This window comes from Elgaria multicarinata, chromosome 1 (genome assembly GCF_023053635.1).
Source record: "Elgaria multicarinata webbii isolate HBS135686 ecotype San Diego chromosome 1, rElgMul1.1.pri, whole genome shotgun sequence".
NCBI classification, from domain to species: Eukaryota; Metazoa; Chordata; class Lepidosauria; order Squamata; family Anguidae; genus Elgaria; species Elgaria multicarinata.
The window spans coordinates 155,803,714-155,828,317 of NC_086171.1; the positions used below are offsets into that span (position 1 = coordinate 155,803,714).

A 24,604-nucleotide genomic window follows, 5' to 3' on the forward strand; every position below is an offset into this window, starting at 1 on the left:
CACCTGCTTGCACAGGGGTGAGCCCGGGTGTCAACCCGGGCTAAACCCTCATCTAGCAACAGCCCCAGTCAGTCTGTAAGGGTTCAGTGACTGTGGGGTTTTCCCTACTTTTGGGATGATTCTAGAAAGCAGGAATTGCATTTCCATCTATAATAGAATTAAATAAAAAGAGGTGTGGGACTAAAAAAATCTGCCAAATCTTTATACAATTCTGTCAGACCAGCAATCCCTGTTGTTTTACCATTTTAAGCTTTTAAATTACCACTTCAATTACTTCAACTTAAATGGACTGATTTAAGATAGTCCCAGTGTTCTGGTTTGAGATGTTTACGATTACATTTTAGATATGAATTTATACATTGTACAGTGGAGCTTCCTGATGCATATATTCTGACATAATACTCAGCAAATGCTTTATTACTATCTTTCCTTTTAAAATGTTTAATGCCTTTGATCATCCAAAATACAATTAGTTTAATTTTTAGCTCGTTTCTTACATGTCAATGATTTATAGATTTTGTCAATTCTATATGCCTGTAATTATTTCCATTTCCCTGCCAACGTTCTACAGGGTTTTCCACTACCTGTTATTACATGTTTTTTCTCCAATATTCTGGTCTCCAAAGGAGTACTAACTTGAAGTTCTCCCTATTCTTTTTCTAGATGCTTGCCCCCTTTATACTTAATCCTTTGACCACTGCCACTGCCTAGGCCTGGGGATGTGTCTGGTGTAGAGTTGATATTAAAAAATACTGTGATACCTTCATTTTTTTTCTTTCATCATGTTTCTGGTCTAGAGGTTCACATGGAAGAATCAAGTTGAAGTAAAGGAATGCCTATAACCTAAGTTTATGGTTAGAGTGGCAAGAACATGATCAGAGGTTAATATATTTCCTATTTGGCTGTCTTGTACTTGTGTCCATAATACTTAGTAATACAAATTTAATCTATTCTAAAATAAACATTTGTCTTGAAGAGAGAGAAAAATAGTCTATTTCTTAGATTCAATCCCCCCCTCCCCTAGGTATCTATTAAGCTATGGGATTTTAGACGTTTTGTCATGTCTTTAGACTACTTGAACTATTTTTTGCAAAAACACCTATCCAATCAATGGCCGTGCATCTTATTTGATGATATTGTTGAATGTACTTCCTTTCCTGAGCTAGAATGCCTAAAGCAGCTTGTATGAGGAGGATTTGTGGTGGGTTTCCTGTAAGAAAGGTTAAGTCAGAATTCTATCTCCACAAAATTGATTCAATTCTCTTTCTTTTAATAGGGGATCCCAACCCATTAACATTGCTGGATATAATTTTCAAATGACAATTTAAGCATTGGGAGATACATAGCCACACAGTGCTACTGAGCAGGATAGAAGCAGGGAGTGCTTTCCTTATGTGATGAAAACTTGAAAGGTACAGCAACACCACAAAACAATCAACCTCCTTCAGGAGGAGACCCACAGAGCAAAGGGTCTTACATGAGAGCTGCCATAGGCTGCTAATCCTGAGAAGAAAATGCGGGACCCATAACATGAAGTTAGATCACATTAATTATGAACTGATCCACAAGAGGGCTCCTTTCAGTTAGCAAAAATGATATTTAACTCTAAAGTAGCTGGACAAAAATTAAAGCAGTACTGCCTGAAATAGCAAAGCTCAACGTTTAAATGGATCAAAAGGAAATACATGGTTAACATAATAAAAAGCATAATGAACACAACTTTGTTTAGAGGACGAGACCATTACTCTTCTTGAGCCTCAGTATGTTGAGCATAGAGATAAAGCTTCTCCTCCTGGGGTTTGAAAATTGCTACTGTCTTTTGTCTTCTTTTTTGTGGGTTGAGGTTCCAGCCCAGGAAACTCTCTTCATGGTGCCTGAGCATCATGGCAACATGCCTCACCTGTAGAGCAGCAATTTGACCTCAAGTTGATACAATTAATCATTTCCCCTTTGTGCCCTCTTTTGCTGCCTTGGGCTCAATGCTCTGCAGGCTCTTTCAAAGTCATCCACCAAAGCCTCCAGGATCGGCCATTTTGATGCCTTTTGAGTGGATGAGCAGGGCCTTGTGACATAAAAGACTCTCTTCACCATCTGAGCATTCAGAGATACTCTTGGGACACAAAATACAATCTTAGGTTGTGGTATTGGTTCCAGGATATCCTGTACGGCATCCTCTTTGTGCTGAGTTGCTTTTATTTTGACACCTGTCAAAACCACACCGCTCAGTTAGACATAGAGAGCCCCTTGGATTGGAGAGCTTTAAAGTTATGCTTAGTCGTCTGCTGGCAAGCCACCCTCTATGTTTTTGTTTTAGGGATAGGAACCAATGTCCTCAAGCAAGGCAAAAAGGCAGACTATCAACAGCTGCTACTGTTTGCCACTGCACTCCCCAATCCATTTAAATTAGTGGTATAGATGTCAAGAATGTGCAGAGTTTATAATCTGCAATTTGCCAGAATCTGCTGACAAAGGGGAAAGAATATGGAACAGAAGATGCTGACCTGTAGCCAATGGACAAGGAGATTTGGATGATAGGATATTTAAGGATTTCATAGGAAAGGGGGTTAGGTCGTGAAGAGTTGCAAACATTTTGGTAATGCTTTTCCTTTTTATAGGAGTATCCAATCTTTTGACATTAAATTTAAACATCTTTAGATCTCCCATTGCAGATCAGGTTGCATACATACCTTCTCTCTTTTCCGCACCATGCCTCTACAAATGTTTTCTACTCTTGCAGCCCAACCTTCTCTTACTATCCTTCCTGAGATTACCATTACTAATGTATAATGAAAGAAAACCTAACTGGTACCAAGAGGTAACATGCAATCCTCCCCACTTGGGCTTGCTGAGCCATCTGTGCCATCTGGATGTTTCCAGGGAGTGTTATTTCCAAAAACTCCCCACCCCCTTCCCAGTCGCTGTGGGATTTAGTGTGTAAAGTGCATTTAAAAAACAGTAAATACCATTACAGGTTAAGAAACTGCATGATACACAAGAACCACTCTTCCTCAACTTCAAAGCTGCATATCCCATCTACAGATCAATAGCCATTAGGACTAACCTTTTGTACTACTATTACCTGCTCTCACCTGTTCCAAACGACTGGGGAGTTTACAGTGAAGCTCTGTACTGATCATCTTTTTGAAAGTGCAACTTCTTCTGCTGGTTTTTTTGTTTTTGTTTTGGGGTTTTGTTTTGATTTTTTTTAATCTTTCTTCTTCACTCTATATGTCATCTGATGTTCTTCATTATCCAGATCAGCATCTTTTCTGGTGCCAACGATCAACAACATATGCACGAAGACTTAACCTTATTTTACTGCAAAGGCAGGCCTCAATATTTGATTCATATTTGATTCTTTGCTCTCTTTCACCTCACATGTCGAGGCTGTAGCCTAGTCCTGCCGCTTGTTCCTATATAACATTGCTAGGATTTGTCTCTTATTTGTTTCTTCCGTTAAGACTCTTGTGCGCACCTTGGTTATCTCTCACTTGGACTATTGTAATCTTCTCTTGACTGGTCTTCCTTCTGCTCATCTCTCCTCTTTGGTCTCTCTTCACCATTCTGAAGCCAAGATCATTTTCTTGGCTCGTTGCTTTGACCATGTTTCTCCTTTGTTGAAATCTGTCCACTGGCTTCTGATTCCCTATAGAATTCAATATAAGCTTCTTTTGCTGACATTCAAGGTCTTGCTCCTTCTTATCTCTCCTCTCTCATTTCACCCTTGAGAAGAAGCTAAATTTGATCTATTTACCACTCAATAGCAGTAAATAGATAGATGTTGGGGGGAGGGGAAGTTGCCACCCCACATTTTGGTGACACAGCAGTGGGGGAACACCAGTGGTCACATGGGAGTGGGAATCACATGTGGCCCACCAGTCACAAGGTTGCCCACCCCTGCATTAGAGATTGGAAAAGTTAAGTGCTATGCAATACCTCAAAGATACTACAAGTGGAAAAACCAGAACTACAGAATATTGGTAAAGATCCTGAAATATAGGATACTGGCCTTCAAAAATAATGGGGGGAAAGATGTTATAGGAATTCTGAAATTGGAACTCAGTTTGCTTCAGATTCTAATGAATTATATACATTAAAGAATCCAGAAGTGAAAAGTATTGAAAGTTATTTAGACAGAACAGATATAGGAGCAATAAATGGAGAACACACAGCAGATCTCGGAAAATAAACTAAACACATTTCAAAGAAAATAAAGAATGATAATTCTCCAGGTTTTGATGGCCTGACTGGAGACTTTCATAAAACATTTACAAACATATTAGTTCCCCAGCTTGCAAAGCTATGCAATGACATTATGGAAAGTGAGGTCATCTAGGAACGAAGTTATACCAAACCTGAAAAGGGTGTTAAATAAACAGAATAGTATTGCCCCATCAATTTAGTGAATCTAGAAGCAAAAACTGGATACATGCAAAGCATTTGACAGGTTGGTGCAGGTGTATACAATCACCCATGAGGGAAATGAGACATCTGATCCAAAAGCACAAATAAATGGATTTCATTCACCTAATATTTGGATAAGGTGAGGTACCAAACAGGCATGTCCTTCATCCTCACTGCTCTTTGCATTTTTGATAGAGCTGCTCTGAGAAGAAATCCAAAGATCAAAGGGATAAGGATAAATGGAAGACATATGATCCACCTTTTTACTAATAATATAGCACCACATCCTACAGACCCAAAATCTGAGAATTTGTCAAGTGGCTGGTTGCAAAATCAGAGCTGAGCTTGGATCTGACAACCTGGGCCATAGCTAGACCTAAGGTTTATCCCAGGATTGTCCTGGGGTCAAACCTGTTCATCTAAGTGCCACACAGGGCATCCAGTGCTCAGGCAGGGACGAACCCAGGATGATCCTGGGATAAACCTTAGGTCTAGCTACGGCCCCAGTAACATGAGAGAAAATATTCCCGGGTTTTCTTTAAACCTTAGCTTGATAACGTGCTTAGGAATCCACATCTCCAAGGTCTTAAGTCACAGAAGGAAGCTTAACTTCACTCTGTTGATTAAGCATATTAAAAATGAATTAAGATGATGGTCAAAGAATAACCTCGCAAGATTGGGCAAATTAGTGTCAATAAAAATGACAATGACCCTGTTCAAATGACACACTAAGCCACAGTGGTTAAGCATTTTGTGCTAAACATTATGGCTTAACATGTCATGTGAACCATGACTTAGCGTATCGTGTGAAGCATTCCTAACCATGGTGGCTACATAACCAGAGTTTAAACATGCTCACTAATCATTTGCTGCAAAAAGATTAGTGGCGTAACCATGGCTTAGCGTGCTGTCTGAACAAGCCTAATACCTCCAAAGCTCACATTCTTGTTCAAAACACTGTAATGGTCAAGTAGCTCTGTGGTAGGGCATATGCTTTGCACGCAGAAGGTCCCAGGTTCGATCACCTGGCTAAGGCTGATGGGAATTGTACTACCAAAACATCTGGAGGGCCACAAGTTGCCTAAACCTGGTTTAGAGCTAACACTGAAAACATCTTCATCTGTCAAATAACAATGGAAAACACAAAAGCAATATGTATAAAACAAGATGACCCAAGGAGGACTGGGGATTCCTAACCTGAAGTGATATTATGGTGCTCTGCAGCTACGCCATCTGTTGGAGCATGTGCAAAATGGAAAGGAGAAACCACGGATATCTAAGGTTGGTACGTCAAGAGCTCTAACTCACTCAAGGATCAACATAAAATCAAGAATGCATTCTTAGGGCCTACCCTTCAAGCTTGCAAGGTATGGTATAAAAAGTAACACCTTACACGTCTAATATAATTCACAGTGATATTCGAGTATCCCTTATTCTTTCATTATAACAAGTATAAATTGTTATGTAAGGAATTAGCTTCCTGTTGATGGTGGCAAGAGTAGAAATGGCAAAATAGTGGGAAGATGCAGAAGACCCTACTTTGGACTAATTGTTTCATTCAACAATTATGAAACATTGCACTATCAGAAAAACCGACTAAGCAACTGTATTGCTGCTGCTGGAAAATAAGAGGCAGACAAATTTATTGTAGAACTAATATGCCAATAGAAATAATGCTTTGTCTGTTGTTTTTTAAGCACTTAGCCAGAGAGGCAAAAACTGAGGTAGGGGCTGAGGAAATGAGGAGTTCTGCCACAAAATTGCCTGGGATACATCAAGGAGCCAGAGAGAGGACTGAGGGGAATAAGAGGGAAAACAAGTCATGGCAAGCTTAATCACTTGTCAAGTTAGCAAGTGAACATCCAACCCATGATGGCTTATTCACAGGATGGCTTAGCATGATGTGCAAACCCTCCCACTGTTTGTTTTTGTTTGGTGGATACCCACAAAGGAGGTGCTATCTCGTTTAAGCAGCATTTAAGCCAATTCATGAGGGCAAAAAACTGAGCAGTCTCCATTACAATAACAATTGTCAAAAGATCATACCTATTTAAACTGTTACATGTTATCCAAACATCATATCAATCAGGAGTCTATCAAGGAGCCCAAAAAATCCACATGTTGATGAGCAAAGATAAAATCAATAGCTTGGAATCAGACTACATTACAGACATAATTACTAATGCAGCCCTTCACAATTTGTGACCCATCAAGTCAAACGTAAGACTTTCTTGATAATTGTCCTGTTTTTGTGGTCTGAGACTGCAGAAACAGGGAGAGGGAATGCCAAGCAGAAGATGACAGCAATCCATGGCTGGTGGACAACATTCAGCTTGAAAATCCAACCTATCACAATAAGAAAAAATCTACTAAGTTGTACTTTTTTGATAACTTTAGAGATATACATGCATATATTAAGTTTCTGCAAGTTTCATTTCATAAATGTTTTTACTTCCCATCGTTTACAACATGGACTGCAAAAACTGTGTTTTAGAATTCACTGGTGGGGCAACGAACTTTATGGATAAATAACTTAGCTGCTAGAAGAAGATTACGCCTCAAAAAGAACTAAGGAGGAATAAGGGGGAAAGGGGGCAAGAAAATGCCAAAAACATGACTGGCACAAAAATTGCTTAAAGTGTCCTGGGGTACCAATAGGATTCTTGGGACCTTTAAAACAACGTGTTTTTCAGGAACTTCAGTTCAGATTATCTCACATTAAGGCTTATCAGAAATGGAAGCAAAACCAGAATCTACCACAAGCAGCTGAGCAAGTGAAACTATTGTTCATGCATCTAATTTTTGTTTCCATGGAAACAGACAGACTGGGGGGAAAGATAAGAACTGCAACCAGTATTTTCCTGCCATTGGACTGTTTTTGCAGTACAACCATTGGAGAAACGCCATTGACAACAGCAGAAAGAAATGAGTAAGAACGTGACTGTAAGTTTCAGCAGGAAGCTGGCAGAGGCTGAAATCTACTGCTTCAGCAGTCACTTACAAGTTTTAATATTTTCATGGCTCCAGAGTTTGTCGGGAGATTGATCTGTGCTTGCCAGCAAGCTGAAGGCACAAAGAGTTCAGCAAAGATATTCTATGACAGATGCTGTGAGAGAGCAGATGTCATGATCTGATACTTACTGGAAGGTATTACATATGTCTGCTCAGCCCCATTCTTCGGCTTTTTCCTTTGGAAAACAAACATCACACAAACCCTTGATGCTAGTGCTGTAGTTCAAATATCAAGAGTCCACAGCCCACTGGACTGCTTTGCATGTAGAAGTCCCAAATATTAGTCCCTGGCATTTCCACTTAAAAGGTACCCAGCAGCAGTGCTAGTAATGGCCTCTGCCTTAGATCACAGAACACTGCTGCCAGATGGAGGTAGATGGACCAGTTATATGAGGCAGCTTCATAAGTTGATTACAAACATTTAAACATAACCTTTCCCATTTTGGGTGGTGGGGAATAAAAGTGTGTTGCTAATGTTTATTTCTTCTATCATACATGCTTTTACGTCCAATTTTAACTATTGTTAAAACACACTCATTTTTTACTTTTAGAGTAATTATTTAAATCCCTTCCATTTACACATCTGGGCTGTTACCCAACAACAAACCATGGGTTAACTCTAGGTTGTTTCACCTATAAACAACCCAGATTTCTGTGTTCACATGTCAAGAAACAACACAGGAACAGGATTTCCTGGGTTAATTAAAAGCAGAAATGGTACACACACAACTTGTGCACTCTGCTTGTCTCTGGCAATTCCTGGGTTAAACAACACTGGAACTACCGCCATGACCTTCAAACCAGTTAAAATAGTTCTTTGTACTAACCATTTGGAATTGAAGGCAGGTGGCTAACAGGAGGAGGGCCTTCTCTGCTGTGGCACCCTGGCTGTGGAATGAGCTCCCTAAGGAGGTTCGCTTGGCACCTACATTATATGCCTTTAGACGCCAGGTGAAGACCTTTTTATTCTCCCAGCATTTTAACAGTTTATAAATAATTTTTAACTTGGTGTTTTAAATTTGTAATTTTGCATTGCTGCTGTTTTTATCTGGTTGAGCTTTTATATTGTATTTTATATTATGGTTTTATACTGTTGTTTTATACTTTGAATGGTTTTAATTTTTGTGAACCGCCCAGAGAGCTCCGGCTATTGGGCAGTATAGAAATGCAATAAATAAATAAATAATAATAAATAAATATTTGTAGTGGGCTATTGAAATGCTAAATGTTTGCCAGTTTAATTGACGATCTTATTTATATGTGCTGAATACAAGCATCTTTTGCATTTCTAGTTAATATACAGCCAATCTAGGTAGCAGTCAATATTGATTAGGAAGTTGGGAAACACACTATAGTGTATAAGCCCTGATATTCCAGTTGCCTGGAATAAAGGTAAGGGCGAAGAAAGCAGTACCTACTGTTTAAATTCAGAGAATGCAAATAAACTAAGAAGAGGAAGTAGCCTTGACTAGTACACAACAGAGGCAGCCTAATTTTGACAACGTGGTAATTAGAGGCTCTTTCCTGTCTCTCCTGATGATACACAAAATTTAGGGATTCCATATAGAAGCAAATTCTTCCACTATTTAGTATGTGAAAGGTAAACATGCCATGATCTATATTTATTCCAACTCCATGACCACAGAATACATCATACTGAATATCTGCTTTTCATTTATATTCTTTGCTTTATAAAAAGTGAGAACCAAGATGCTCTGTACTCTCATCATCTACAGTTACTAGGCAACTGTGCAGTTGTTATGACTTAAAAAAAAAGATGCAGCTCAAGCATAAAAGAGTCAGTCATTGGAATCATGTTCTCCAAAGAGACAGCAGAAAAGGGTGGATTTCATGTTGCTGACAGAAAAAGTCACTAAGCTCAAGTTTCAGACCAGGAAAAAATCCTATATGAAAGCAACAGAGTCTTGTGATATCTTAAAGACTAATAAGCTTATAGCATAAACCTTTGTGGACCAGAGTCCATGATTTGCATGAAGTGCTATCCTAAGTTGGCAGGTATATACACCTATGTAAGAGTGTGATCATACACAAAGGAGAAAATACTGGGTACGACCCTGCCAAAGTTAAACACTGAAGATTTCAGAAAGTGTTAAGCATATGCTTTATTATCTCCCATTGGCATTAATAAAACTTCAAAGTGCTTCACTCTGGCTAGGTTGTAGCCATTCATACTGAAGTATATGGTAACCCTACACAAAGGATGCTGGTTCAGTTACAAACAAAGCTATCCAATTCATCTTTCTTTCTTTCTTTCTTTCTTAGAACCCAAGATGGTGTACATCCTCCTCCTCCTCTCCATTTTATCCTCACTGCACAATCAAAGTATTGGAATTTATACTTTTCCAAAAGCAGTAGAAGTTTTGAACTAACAGAACAACACCATTGGATACAACCCACTTTATTAAACTAATGACTCCTCAACTGCATGAAATCTAGAAGTCAATGTATGATGGGTTTTGAGCAAACCATGTACCCTGTGTGGTAGGTTGGGCTGAGAAACTGTGACTGGCCCAGAGTCACCCAATGAGCTTCCATGGCCGAGTGGGGCCTAGAACCTGGATCTCCTGACCCATCCCACACTCTCACTACTACACCATACTGCCTCCCATATTTGGAATACTCATCAGTTATCACACCAGTTATACTAATACATTTTATCTACCAGTAGACCTCATTGTATTTATGAAATTTGTCAACACAAGTATTATTATTATTATTATTATTATTATTATTATTATTATTATATTTATTTGTATCCCGTCTTTTGCCCAATACTGGGCCTCAAGGCGACCTTACAAAATTTAAAACACATTCATTTTAAAACCTATGAAAAGAAATATACACAAGTTAAAAATTTATTTATTCATTTGTTTATTTATTTATTACATTTTTATACCGCCCAATTGTAGGGGAAATTGTTATCCCTCTCTGGCACACATTCAGTATTGGCATACCATGCTGAGATGTGCTGGAACACAAGGATAACACTTTTAAGATAAAGCCTTGCTAAGAAACATCTTGGCACTTGCTGGTCATGCCTTGGAATGTGCTGACGCAAGAACCACAGAATACAATACAGTATTGAAGGCACTATGCTATGATCACGTATTTCCTTAACCCTTATATGGTATATTCATGCTGAACATACACTAACCAACACCTTCTGTTCACGAGGTAATCATGCATTTAACATGCTGTACTTAACAACCAATCATAGCTTATATACAAGAAATGTAACCACTTAGTTCTTAATAAAAACCAGGACGGGGCCGCCTGTTTGGGATGCCTCCTCTTCATGCAGTTGGACTCCTTGCCAAGTTATTACTACTACATCTGGTGACCCCGACGTGATCGGATCCAGGAAACCCCCTGCTCATCGGCTGGAATAGCCTTGGTGCACCTCAGCGTTACTACGCTCCCTTATCGTGAGTATGGGGGGGGGGGGAATTGTCAGCTCCACAGAAGCTTCATGCACAAGAGCTACATAAAATTTTAAAAGAGCAAGGTTGTACAACTGTATCCCTCAGTCATGTAAGTGACCTAGTAAATGAAATAGGGTTGCAATGCCCTTGGTATCCCGAGGCAGGGACACTTCAGCTCACAGATTGGGTGAAAATAGGTACACACCCAATAGCCGAAGTTCTCTGGGCAGTTCACAAAAATTAAAACCATAATAAAACAACCAACAGGTTAAAAACATATTAAATATATTACAATATTAAAACATTAAACATTTAAAATACATGACAATTTTAAAAGTTCTTAGCATAGACAGAGGCCTAGATTATTCGCCAAAGGCCTGCTGGAACAAAGAAGTTTTTGCCTGCTTCTGAAAGCACATCAAGGAGGGAGCCAGTCTAGCTTCCCTGGGAAGAGAGTTCCAGAGCACTGGAGCAGCCACCAAGAAGGCCCTCTCCCATGTTTCCACCAGGAGTGCTTGTGATGCTGGTGGGACTGAAAGAAGGCTTCCCCAGAAGATCTCAAAGCACAGGCAGGCTCATAAGAGAGAATAAGTAAATTCCAATCCTATGCCCACTTACCTAAGAATAAGTCCTATTAAATTAAGTCGGACTTACTTCTAAGTAAACACACATCAAATCAGGGCTGTTATTCCCCAGTGTAGTTAATATGCATTTTATTCTCCAGTGTACTTCAACTCTTATTTTTAATATATATACACACTTACCACTTTTTAATTTTTGTGAAGCAATTAAGTAAGCTGCCATCAACAAAATTCATATCACAATAAATATGGCAGTGTCCAAAATTCCATGTAGTGTAATAGAGAGTTGTTCAACAGGATGTTCAACAACTGCAGTCATTACAAAAAGATACTACGGTATATTGGAATTTTAAAAACCAAGTAAGCATACCACAAATGAGCCTAAAAAGGCAAAGCAGCAGACAATACCAAGGCAATACCAGAACCCCTTCCTTATGCTATCATGCACACAATGGGTTGTATCCAACATTAGAGTAGAAGAAAGCATCCAAGCGCTGTTAGCGCTTGCATAACTAGTGCAAACAACATCTAGCCTAATGAAGATGTAATGAGTGGTGGAATTCCTTGCACAAGCAGAGTCAAAGTATTGGAATTTACACTTTTCCACAAGCAGTAGAAGGTTTGCACTAGCAGTATGACACCTTTAGATACAATCCACTTTACTCTACATACATTGCCCCTATTCTGATGATCTGCTAAGACATGGTAGTTCAGCACTTTGAGCTAAACATTATGGTTTAGCGTGTCATGTGAATTATTCCTAATAATGCTGACTACATAACAGTTTAAGCAAGCTCGTTAACCACTTGCTGCAAAAGGGTTAATCATGGCCTAACCATGGCGTAGCGTTTTGGTTGAACAGGCCCAAATGGGTCCTCCACTGCATGAAACGTATAGGGATTTTGAGCAAACCATGATTTCTCTGTGGGGGTGTGACAGTAATTGTTTTCTTGCTGCCAGGAAAAGAAATACTAGAAAAAGACACAGAAGGATGTGCAAAGCCCCACCTACACACACTGGTTCATGTGCTCCTTCCTATCAGATGAATAACTACTTTTAGCAACATGAAGTGGATACCCAAAGCTAAAGTAACTTGTACAAATAGTAACCAGATTGTTAAAAAAAAATCCAACAAGCTACATATAGCAGGAACACTTGTTACAGAGAAGCAGGGTGCACGAAGTTTACTGACGCATCATGTTAAAAAAAAATGTACTAAAGACCCCAGGAAGGAACTCAGAAGAAATAGAAAGAAGAAGTGCATTAAGTTAAGGGAAATGATAAACCTAACGCTGAAGGGAGAGCCTCAGATTATTCTGCAGATCCTAGATTTAATCAAATATTTAACAATAAAAGCAACACCATTTCTCCAAGCTTAATGGAGTCCTGGAGAATCAAATCATCTCCCTCCATTTAAGTAAAGACTAGATAATAGATTCCACTTGTATCTCTATAGCCAAAGCTCTAATACAAAAGGAAGCACAAGAGATTTGGCACTGAAGCTGTTCCTGACTTCACACAAACACAACGGCTGCACCTGACTGTGGGCTCAATCCCTCCAACTCAGTTGTGTATTTATATGCAATGGACACAGTGAAAACCACACAGGTCGGCTGTACAGTTGATGCACACCATCCCACAGATGAGTGCCTATGCAGATATAAGCTAAAGCTAATGGATGAAAATGAGGGAAAGGCAACACCTTGCCTCTGCTCACATAAACTATATAATAATAAAAAAGAAAGCCAATACGTCAACAGCTCATTCAACAGAAGCATAGATGACAGTCAGGCCCATGAAGACATGCCTATATAAGGCCATAGCTAGACCTAAGGTTTATCCCTGGATCGTCCAGTGGTCAAACCTGTTCATCTAGGTGACACACAGGGGATCCAGTGCTCAGGCAGGGGCGAACCCTCGATGATCCCAAGTTAAACCTTAGGTCTAGCTGTGGCCTAAGCAAAGGCAATACAATTTATTTTACAGTATTCCAATTAGTCAACCTAGATAACAAGAGAAAGATAAATTCAATTTCTACAGCACATGAAATGATCCAATGAGTGTTTGGGTGTGACCCAGGCTGTTCCATTGTGGGCAGACCTGAAAGATAGGGAAATTTCTTAGCCAACTATCAACCCTCGGATGGCCTGTGCAACAATCATACTTACTTGAATCCTCCCATTGGAGAAGATGCAGTTTCCAAGCTGAGTAATAGAGAAATCCCAACACCAGAAAGAGACAGAGGGCTAGTAGCACATTACGCATAAACACCAGCAGTCCCATCTTCATATGGGATTGGCTCTTCTACAAGACCTGAGGGAAAGAAACCAGTTTGAGCCTTGCATTTTCTAGTTAGTTTACTCACCCTCTGTAGCGCATATGCATACATAAAATACGAAGCAGCAAACATATTTTAATTAATTAAATAAATATTTTATTGAATGCCTTTCACGGCAAAAGTCTTTCCACAGCATCTCATAGCAGTAAAACATAGAACTATTGAGATATTAAAAGTGATTAAAAAAACATAAACATAAAATCAGCAATAAAAACCAACAATAAAAGCATGCAATACCAACACATGTTTTAGATAAGTGTACTGACTCCCAGCATTGACTAGGACCCCAATTCAGTACTTCAGAAAATAGCCTGCTTGAAGCATGCAATTCAGTTTGTATGAACTTAATAGTCCATCCACTTCACCTTGATACCAAACCAGACTCAAAGTTTAGAACTCTGAAGTTTTGTGTCCTATTGTCTACCAAAGGGACTAAAAAAATGGCTATAACTCCCCCCACTTGGTCAAAACTGGAACCATTCTCCATTCTTCCCCACCTCATAATCAGCATTTAGAGAAACAAAACCATGGCCACAGCTAGACCTAAGGTTTATCCTGGGATCATCCAGGGTTCGCCCCTGCCTGAGCACTGGATCCCCTGTGTGTCACCTAGATGAACAGGTTTGACCCCTGGTTGATCCAGGGATAAACCTTAGGTCTAGCTACAGCCCAAATGTTTTAGAAAAGCTTTGATTCTGTTAGCTGCACCCCAGAAAGCAACAGAACAAGACCGAAGTAGCCCAATTTTGCTCAGTGTTAAGCTTCACCTGAATCTAATGCATATCCCTAATATGTTCCCTTCCTAATATATATTATCAAAGCACTCTTATCATGGACACTAACACCCCAATTCCATATCTCTTACATGGAAGTTAAGTTTTACTAAATTGATCCGAACACTTTTTTGAGTAACTGTATGCAAAAATAAAAATAAATCAGGGTGTTGCTCCTCCAAGCTTTAGTCTACAAATGTTATTCCTAAGTGTTATTAGAGTGCTAACTCATAGGAAGCCAACTCATTACTCGCTCGCTATGATTAGGAAGTCCACTCTTCCAGATTACATTGGGCTTGGTTCAGATCAAGTATCAAAGTTTCAAACAAGATAACATTTAGTCTAAGAAATATCCCACAAGATTGATAAATGACACTAGAGAATTTATGTGCAAAATACCTTGAATAGTTTAAAACTATAAACTTGATTAATTTAATTTTACAAGTCTTAAATAAATTAACTTTCCCCTTAAAAAGTACCATTTATGTTCATTTAAATGCTGCTATAATAATCTTCTGTAATATAGCCTATTGTTCCTTCGCCATCAAAAATAGTTTTGGCTCCCTCTGAAACTTCCTCAGCTTTCCTTTAGCAATGCAAACTCCAGTATAATCATGGTTTTAGCAACATTTCCCAAAACTTCATTACTTTGAAATCTAAGACAAAGGTTCTATAAGCCCCCAACATCACTAGTATTTTAAGAGTAAATAAAAATATTAGTACTTGGCCATGACAACTGTTGGAGATGTGGCACAGCAAGTGCTAATAAAATTCATGGTTTCTGGAATTGTCCAAACATTATATGGTACTGAAAAACAGTATTAGACTACATTGAATTGACATATGGTTCCATTAGAACCACTCATATTTTGGAACAGGAGAATCTGAAAATGATTGTTCATCTCTTAATAGCAGGAAAATGGTGATTGCTCATCAGTGGAAATTATAAATTATAATGGACTGGTTGGATAGGTCACTATTCCTATTATAAAACTTTTGAGTCAGAAGTAAGACAAAAGAACAATCTGTTTTTGAGGAAATGGGTTTCACTGCATTGTTTTGGAACAGCAAAATATAAGACTCTGCCTGAATTCAGTCAATCCTCCCATAGTTAAAAGATAGCAAATGAGTCACAGGCTCAAGCATCCCCTCTTCCCCTTAATCAATTGCTTCCACTTTTTATCACACCATCATAGGCATGCAGACAGTGTGTGCCCGGTGTGCCCAGGCACACCCTAATATCTTTGGGGGTGGCTCCGCTTTTCCCCACCCCTTTTCCATCATTACTTCAAAATTAGCAAACTGTGGTTTGATCAAAAGAAGAAGTCACTGATTAAACTGCACACATGAATGAAAGAAGGAGACAGAAGAATGAAGCATTCTTGAACCACATACTTGTTAAAACCACTGGGGCATGCTATAATATGATTTATTCTATATTGTGTCCGATGTAGTTTCTATATTACATTAAAGCTGGGTGTTTTTTTTAAAGCACTTGCCAAAGTGTTCTGAACACCATGATATTCCCAGGCAAACATAATAATTTGTGTTAAGGAAAATATGCCAATCTCTATGACTTTCTTAACAGAGTGCAGAAGTTTTCCCATGACTGTCAAAACGAAGTCCAAAGACTTGGATTTCCAAACCTTCACTCAGATTCAGTACCAAGTCAAAGTGGACGGACTCCAAATCACCCTGAGCCGAATTGGTCTCTATTCTGAAATTGAATTTGGGTCCAAATCAAAGCTGTGGGTCACTGCTTACCTCTAATCAGTACGCCCTTTTTTCTATAACTAGAGAAAAGCCTGCAACACACATACAGGGTGGCTCAGGATGGCCCTGTGAGAAAAGACATGCAAAATGAGTCTCTTAGGATGCAATCCTATGTATGGCTGGCTGGGGAATGCTAGAAATTGTAGTGCTTTTTTCTATTTAAACATGCACTGGATTGTGCCCTTAGGAGGGGAATTGGTAAGCATACTCAAAGACACTCAATTTCAAATGACGGACTCACTCGCAGTATGTATTTGAAGGCCACTTGAAGGGAGAGGACACAAGAGTGAGCAAGCGCTTTGGGAATTAAGAGACAGAGTCCTTCTTGTCTTTTAGCAACTAAAGAAAAGAAGCACTAGAATATCAGGCACTGAGTGCACACAAGAACTCTGAAACACAAAATAAAGCTGGCTTGAACTATAGTACAAATTATAGCATTCTGTCCAACAATTGCAGCAGTAGTGGGATTTTTTCTCAGTCTGACCACTGGTTCCAACTATATGGGGCATGTCTACACCATAGGGTGCAGATGGAGGCAGCGGGGAGGATCGCAGACTTACCGGCTTCCCCAGTCCTCCCTGGCTGCTAGATGTCCCAGCCACCATTTTAAAAAAAAAAAACAAGGAAGAAGAGCGCACTTGCACCCCAGCGCAAAAAATAAGGGTTTTTTTTTTTTAAATGACCTCACTCCCCACCCCGATAAGCACGGACTGCCACCATGCAGCTCCATGCCCATTTCAAGTGCCCCGCTACTTGTGGGGACGATGGGATGACCCGGGAGCAGCGGCCACACAGGCCGCGCTCCCGGGATGGTCCTGAAACCATGGAAAAGTTGAATTTTTAGCTGTTTCCTATATCCCAGGATCCCCTGTGCATCATTTGGATGCACAGGGTTGATCCAGGAGCTACCCCAGGGTATAGGACTGGTCTAGACATGCTCCTGCTTCAAACACACCACAAGTGACAGCATCAAGAAATTCCACTAGCATTAAGAGGCACAATTGATGGACACTGAAGGTACCCTCTACTACTCTAGAGGCTTCAGGAATGCAGAATTACAATCCCCACCCCTGACTCCTGCTTGTTTGAAAGCAGATCCCAGGTGCTTCAATATCCTATCAGACCATTTGATTGGGAAAAGTCATGCCTTGGGTGCCTCTGTGCACTGTATGTATCCTGCTGTTGCACTGCTTGTTCACTTCCTCCCTACCAGTTTGCTGTAAAGAGAAAAAATATTTCATAAATCTCAACTGTCAGCCAGCTGGAGCCCCAAAACCACATCTGGGAAGTTGGAAAAAAACCTAACGGCCTCCTATGTACCTGTGACAATCAGTACTCAGGAGGAAAAGTACAGTGTACACTTCTTTACCGTTATCCTCAACAGCTGCCATAGCTCAAAGTTATTTCCTCGCTTGTTATAATAAGACAAATGCAGTATTTCATATCAACAGCCAGAGTTGCTTAAGGTGAGAACACCCAATTCTCGCCACTCTCTTTTGGTTAATCCCATAGGGAAATGTTTATTTGTAAACTGTTCTCATCAGCATTTTAAATGAATATCAGGACAAAAGGGAAGGAGGCATTGACTTGCACACTGTGCTAGATCTAGCAAAAGGCCAAAGTTTATTAGCACAGATACAATTATTATTACTCATATTATCACACCCCAAAATTGCTACTGGATGTTAGCCAAAAGTAAATGTGTGCTTTCAAAATTATTGTCTTGGCTTCCTTAACCATTCAGATGTCAATATAGTACCTACAGGTATTACAAAAAAAAACACCAGATACTCTGGTTATGAATGACTAATAGAGCAATTCTACACATATTTACTCAGAAGTAAGCCCTACTGAGTTCAGTGGAACATACTCCCAGACAATCTTGTATAGGGCTGCAGTCAGACACAAGTCAAGCCATGATTTGCAATGGAATACCAAACCAAGATATTAAACCATAGTTTGAAGTGGATTTGCAAGCCACGATTTATGCTAACTGTAGTTTGCTGTTATGCCTGAATTCACAATTAGAGTCAGGCTTGAAGTATCCACAGATCAGGAAGTATAAGAGAAAACAGATAGGTGTTCGTATAGAAAGAGAGGATACTCCTTTCCATATGTTTAAGTGCAGGAACTAGTTTAACAGCCAACACTTGCCTCATTACAATATTGGCTAGAAAAAGCAAGATCATTTTGAAGTTATTAGCCAAACAGCACTATTTCAAAGACATAAGCTTTAGCCCAGAATAAGTACCCTGCAGTTAGGGAGTAGAAAAGCAAATGTACTGATTTCTATCAAAAACAAATTCCTAATCCAAAGTAATGGCAGAAGTGTTGAGGCTTACCGCTCCACGTGCAAGCCCCAAGGAGATGTTGTAACAATAATGAACCTATTCAAAGAACTTTTAAAACTCAGCTATAGTCCATCCCTCTTGGCTCCTCTACTCAAGGCCATCCCCTCCTTCTGTCCTGGCTTTTGGCATCCCATCTACATTAGCTAACAAGCAAATACAAGAGTCAACATTGGGACTGGTGCTATTTAACTTGCTGATAAATGGTCTGACATCCAGAGAACAGTAATGTGGTGAGGCACATATGTAGATGACACCAAATTATTATGAAATCCCAGGCAAGCTGTGAAGAGCTCCAAGAGGATCTCTAACTAGGTGACAGGATTACTGTCTATGAGATTCAACTAAATAAGAACAGTGTGATGCACCCTGGGAGGCGGGTGGGGGTAAAGCCCTGTATGCTGATGCGTTCTGACCTGGATCATCTCAGTTCACTCCCTGGCAAGCTCCTCTATGAAAATATGTATAATTAAGTACCTTTATAATACTCAGAAGAAATTAACTAAATTTGCACTGATCTATAGAAATAAAATCTAATAGTTTTGCACACCCTCAGAACTATTTGTATATACTTTCAAAAACTATCAGTGTTAAATCAGATAGGTAAAATGTATTGAAAGGTTGAGAGCTTTTACTCTCATCTTTCATTTTATTCTTTCTGCTTTGTTATCTGACAAAATAAATCTGCTTAAGCTAGATATCTTACATTTGTGAACAATGTTTGAATAACAGCTAAAGAATTCATACATTTAAGTTTCATAAATCTACTACTATTTTATATGACTGCTAGCTAAGACACATACATTTCATATTCTTAGAGCAGCCAGGTTTGATAAGTTAGTATCACATGATATATATTAATTTTATATGTATTTACCAGGAAATTGCCCATCATTTTTATACTGCTACTCTAACTGCATCACTGAGCTGGGAAGAAAAGGTTAGACTGGGTTTATTTATGTATTTAAAATATGCCTATTCCACTCTTCCATTTAACAACTGCCAGGGAAATTACAATAATCATAGAACAATAATGTATTTTTTGCCATGATGCCTTTTTGTTTTATTTTTGTTCTAGTATTTTATTATATATTTTTATAAGATGTTCTGGAGACCCACATAGCTGAAGTCATTGACAAACAACATTAAAAAGAACAAGAACAAAATAAGACAAGACAAACCAGCAGGGCCAGTAAGTGATTTCTCAGCAACTATTCAATTAACTGGGCTGCACTACTATGCAAATAAAAGTCTTCACCTGGGTCTTGGAAAACATCAAGTTCAGCATCAGGCAAGTTACAAGGTCCTCTCTGCATTCAGACAACATGATAGTCAACAGTGGGGTAATAATCGACTCAATAGTTGTTTATCTAGGGGGTACTCCCCACACATGATAATAATCAACTGTGTTGTGGATTAGGATCAATGTTGAATTGACTATTAGTCCACACTGAGTTGACTCACTCATCCCCCTCCCTCTCTCCCCTCTCAGTCCTCCTGCTAGTATCCCATCAGCCATTGCTGCCAAAAATCTACCCTGCCAGCTGGACTAGAATGGCAGCCACTACTTTGACCGCTTTTGCCTTGTGGCTTTGTGGCTGACAAAATAACCAACGGTAGCCAAGGAAATAATCAATGGTGCCCTACACACAACACAATAACCAATGGTGGGTCAAATAGCCAACTCTGCACAGCATTGGTTAAAAACTCCATCCACACAACACGATAACCCATGATGGTTTAAATAACCAACTGTTGACTATTTAAATCACCATTGCTTATCATGTTGTCTGAACCCAGTATCTGTGAACCCAGTATCTGTCTATCTTCAAAAGGTGGTGAAGTTTGGAGATGGGAGTCTGTTGGGAACCTTCAGGTACTCTGGTCTCAAGCCAGAGTACCTGAAGATCCCTGATGTCATGATGTCACCCTTCCAGAACTGACAGGCACTTTTTAGATTCACAAGAGGTGCCTGGGAGTGGGCATAGCAGTAATTGTCTTTGAGATTGGATACCTTTCACGCTGACTGACCTAAAGGTATAGCAACCCCTAGAAGCTGCCTTACCATTACATAGTGAAGCAGGCTGTCTCAGAGATCAGATCTGGGCACCATTAAAGAGCAATAATTATAGTTATCAGCACTGTTACTTGATGGTGTAACATTTGGTTTTTTCATCTGAGGCAGTGAAATGTCAGGCTAGCCTGCTGAGAAGTCAACTTTGCTTAATTAAGGCACAATTCATGCTCACCAGTAATTACATGAGACTAATTTCTGGATTTGAATGTAGGAACAAGGTAGGAACTGCCCAACTGCATGGATCCTTTTCACCAAACCATCACCCATTCCTCTGGCTAAACAATGACCAAATGGAAGGAACTATGCACAAAGCTCTAGTCATGTTACTTTTAGATTCAAACATGTACCAAAGCAGCATGGGAATTCCATCAGAGGGAAGTGCAAGTGCATGTGAACAGGGTCCATGAAACAAATCAACAGACTCATATGATCTGTCTGTGGTTGAACTGTGGTACATCAGAATACAGCTGGGAGTTGAATGTCTGGATAATGCCTCATACAAACCCCCACACAAAAATTGCTTGAACATTCCAAGGTAATACATCAGGAATAACGCTAGGTCAGAACCTTTTCCATGACAGAAGATGATAAAAGAATTGTTGGCTGAACTCTCTCTACCAGAAAGGGATCAGGTCTTCTAGATATCTTTGGTCAGCCAGTACTTTGGTCAAGCATTATTGATCCCTTTCAGCAGAAAACTCTCATGTTACCGTCTACATAAATGCTGCTGACACTCCTACAAAATTGGCCAGCTGTTGAAGATATTATTTTTCAGCAGCTCTGTCTTTAACCTCTGAAGGTTATAAGAAGAGTGTTTTGGCCAATGCAGATACATTTCTGCACAAAACTCTTCAGGTTTTCTCTGTACTCTAAACAAAAAGGTTGACATTCAACTTTGGGTCAGTCAACAATGATGTTGCTAGAGAATTTATTTAGAAAGTGACTAGCATGTGGACGTTCAGCTACATGGGTCAACAGTTAAGCCACATAGTGCAATTATATGTGATTGAGACAAAAATGAATCCAGGCACAGCTAGTAACTCCCCTAAATTTAATATAAACATTTTTGCTTAATTTCCCTTCCTCATTCTCTCCTTTCCCATCATTGCTACATAGCAAATGTTTGCATTGAACTGGGATGTGCAACGTTAGGCCCTACAGATGCTGTTGGACTCTATCTCACATCAGCTGCAGACAGTATGCCTAATGGTCAGAGATGACAGGAGTTATTTTATGGGCCCCCAACAACATGAGGAGGGCCGCAAGTTGTCCATCTCTGTCTTAGAATACATACCAGCTGAACATTTCAAGAGAATAAACAAAGTAGGCACTCCCACACACAGAGAGACAAAATTGACTGCCCTGTACTCCCCGCTACCCATTCCAAGTGCCCAGTGATACTTAATCCCATTCAGCAGTGAAAGGAATACACAAATCCCAGTCCAATGCAGGATGACTGACCAAGACAGAGATGGTTACATCAGCCTCCCCCAACCTGGTGCCCTCCAGATGTGTTGAAGTACAACTCCCAGTATAGCTTGGGGATGCTGGGAGTTGTAGTCCAACACATCTACAGGGCACTAGTTTTGGGGGAGGCTGGTTTAGATAATGAGATTGGGACATCTTTGATGGAAGGGAAGACGAAAGGTAGAGCTACTGTAGTGAAAGGCTTTATCCAGCCAAACGGGTTTGGCAATAAAGCCAGAGGCGAGTGGGATGGGGAGGTGGTCGTCATATTCTGCTGTGACAACTGCATCTTCATAAAAGACGCCTAGAAGTCGACCTGAGGGAGAAGCAACAGGCCGGGAGCGTCATAACTGAGAGGAATCGGTGCGGGGACGGGCACCAGAGCCGGGTAACACGGAGGAAGGATGCAGAATTGAAGTACACACTTGCTGCTGCTGCAGCTCCCTCCTCCTCTTCTACCACCGCAGCCTTAGAATCACCTCCCTCCCTCCGTCCCTCGCGTGCCTCCTCACCAGAGCCGCGTGGAGATCTCGGGCACCCTTCCTCTGGGCTCGCTTGCCGATTGCCCTGCCACCCGCCATGCCGGCCTGGGCAGCGGCGGCGGCGGCGGCGGCGGCAGCCGGACTCAGAGGCAGGGGTTCATCGCCAATCACACAATAAGGCGGGACTTCCGATGACCAATGGTGGAAGGCAAGGGGCATTCTCCACCAAGCACCCAGCGAGTGCGGGCGTGCGGTGGGCTTCCCGCTGCCCAATCAGACCCAAGGAGGGCTTTCAGACGCTCAAGCGCACCCAGAAGGAAGGCGCGCCGCGGTCCAATCACTTCAGGCAAGGAGCGGAGGGGAGCTCAGGGAGTCCAATCAGAGGAATAGCATCTTGTGTGTGTGTGTATGTGTCTCTCTCCCCCCCTGACAAAAAAGACCTGGGCGGAGCCCTAAGTATCCTCTGTAGCCAATTGAAGGATAGCGTGGGAGGACCGCTGTCCGCTGCGGAGATTACGAAGGGTCAGGGGGTTTGGAACCCCGGGCGCGGAGAGATCTCCCGTCTCAGCCCATCTGACCTAATCTAGAATGACGAAGCTGCCGGCCGTTAGAGAGAGAGAAAAAAGGGGGGGCACCCAACCATCTCGTTCAGTTGCGATGATTGGTGCAAGGCTTGTGCCAAATGTAACGCGCCAATGGCATCCATAGATTACGAGGGCCAGATTCAGCTTGGCAAAGAGCGCTTTCCTGCCAGCAGACAGTCCGTCTTCCCCACCGCCAAAGGTGGGCAAGTCTGGAAAAGTTAACTCGCCTGTGACGGAAAGCGCAGCAAGAACGCAGAGGGCGGGCCGGCTAGCTGGCTGGCAAACGCACAGGCGCCCTTCCACGGTCCTTGCAGAGCGACCATGCTGGAGCGTAGCACGTTGAGCTGGACTCGCTTTCCTCCCCATCACCCAGCGGATGCGCTGTCTTTGCGAGTCCCCCTCCCACTGCATGCCGGACAGAACGATTTAATGGTTTTACCTGATCCGCCATGGAAAAAACAGCCGCAGCTCCCTGGACAAAACCAGAGTAAGAGTTAAGGCGGCGCCAAGGCACTTCCGTTGAAGGGAGCTAGGGAGATGCTAGTCTGGGTCTTCTCCGGAAAAAGGCTCCAGGCCAAAGCACGTAAGCGCGTGTCCCGAGAAGGGAAGGGATGATTTAACAGCCTCAACACGCGCGGGAAACACACACACAAAATGCAAAGTAGGATCGCGGAAGTGAAAGTGCAATCGGGTTTCAAAGCATCTCCTCCGGGAGGGTGGAACGTACTCCCCCCACCTTTCTAAAACAACTTAAGTATTCCCTGCTGCCAACTGAAGGTATTAGCAGTACGCTGCAGAAAGAGGGGTCTGTTGTGGACGTATCCTGTGAGTCCATGAAACTTGAGAGCACCAGCTAGCTAGCCTCAGTGATGCTTAAGCTGGGAAAAGTAGGACGGATGGCAGGATCTTCACTAAAGTGGTCTCCGCGGGAGGGAGACCACCTGCTTACCCACATCTCAGCAAAATGAGATCTCAAAGAGATGAAATGGAGCAGCTAGAGAAAGATCGGAAGAATAGTGAGCAAGCTAAATGGAGAAGAGTGGAAGAATGTCCACATGGGTTAGGTTTGAGGGGAAATGCAGGGAAATGCAAACAGGGTTATTCCTAGGGGACTCAAATATGCCTTGGATTGTTTGAGTTGGGGTGGGGGAGCAGAAATGAGTAGGGACTTTCATTTATTATGGAGCCATGGTTCAATTCTTGGCATTTCTACTTTAAAAATGTCATAGCAGAATTGGGACAGGCTCCTGCCTGAGGTCTTGGAGTGCCATAGCATGTCAGAATAAACAGTACCAAACTAAATGGACCAAGGGTGGAATATC

The 24,604-nt window shown here is 41.0% G+C and overlaps 1 protein-coding gene across 6 annotated transcripts in view; it reads right to left on the reverse strand.

Moving 5' to 3' along the window:
• ST3GAL3 (ST3 beta-galactoside alpha-2,3-sialyltransferase 3) overlaps window positions 1–23,740 on the reverse strand; it is a 241,289-nt gene extending 217,549 nt beyond the window's left edge. For 4 of the 6 annotated variants that reach the window (XM_063140045.1, XM_063140021.1, XM_063140037.1 and 1 more), the window contains exons 1-2: window positions 22,729–22,959; window positions 13,609–13,753 (exon numbers count right to left, since the gene is read on the reverse strand). In XM_063140045.1, coding sequence (XP_062996115.1) covers window positions 13,609–13,729 — 121 coding nt within the window. In that variant the 5' untranslated portion in view covers window positions 13,730–13,753; window positions 22,729–22,959. Of the gene's footprint in view, window positions 1–13,608; window positions 13,754–22,728; window positions 22,960–23,721 lie in introns of those variants that run through there. The other 2 variants (XM_063140053.1, XM_063140029.1) reach the window with 2 other exon arrangements.
• Window positions 23,741–24,604: the final 864 nt, after the last annotated feature.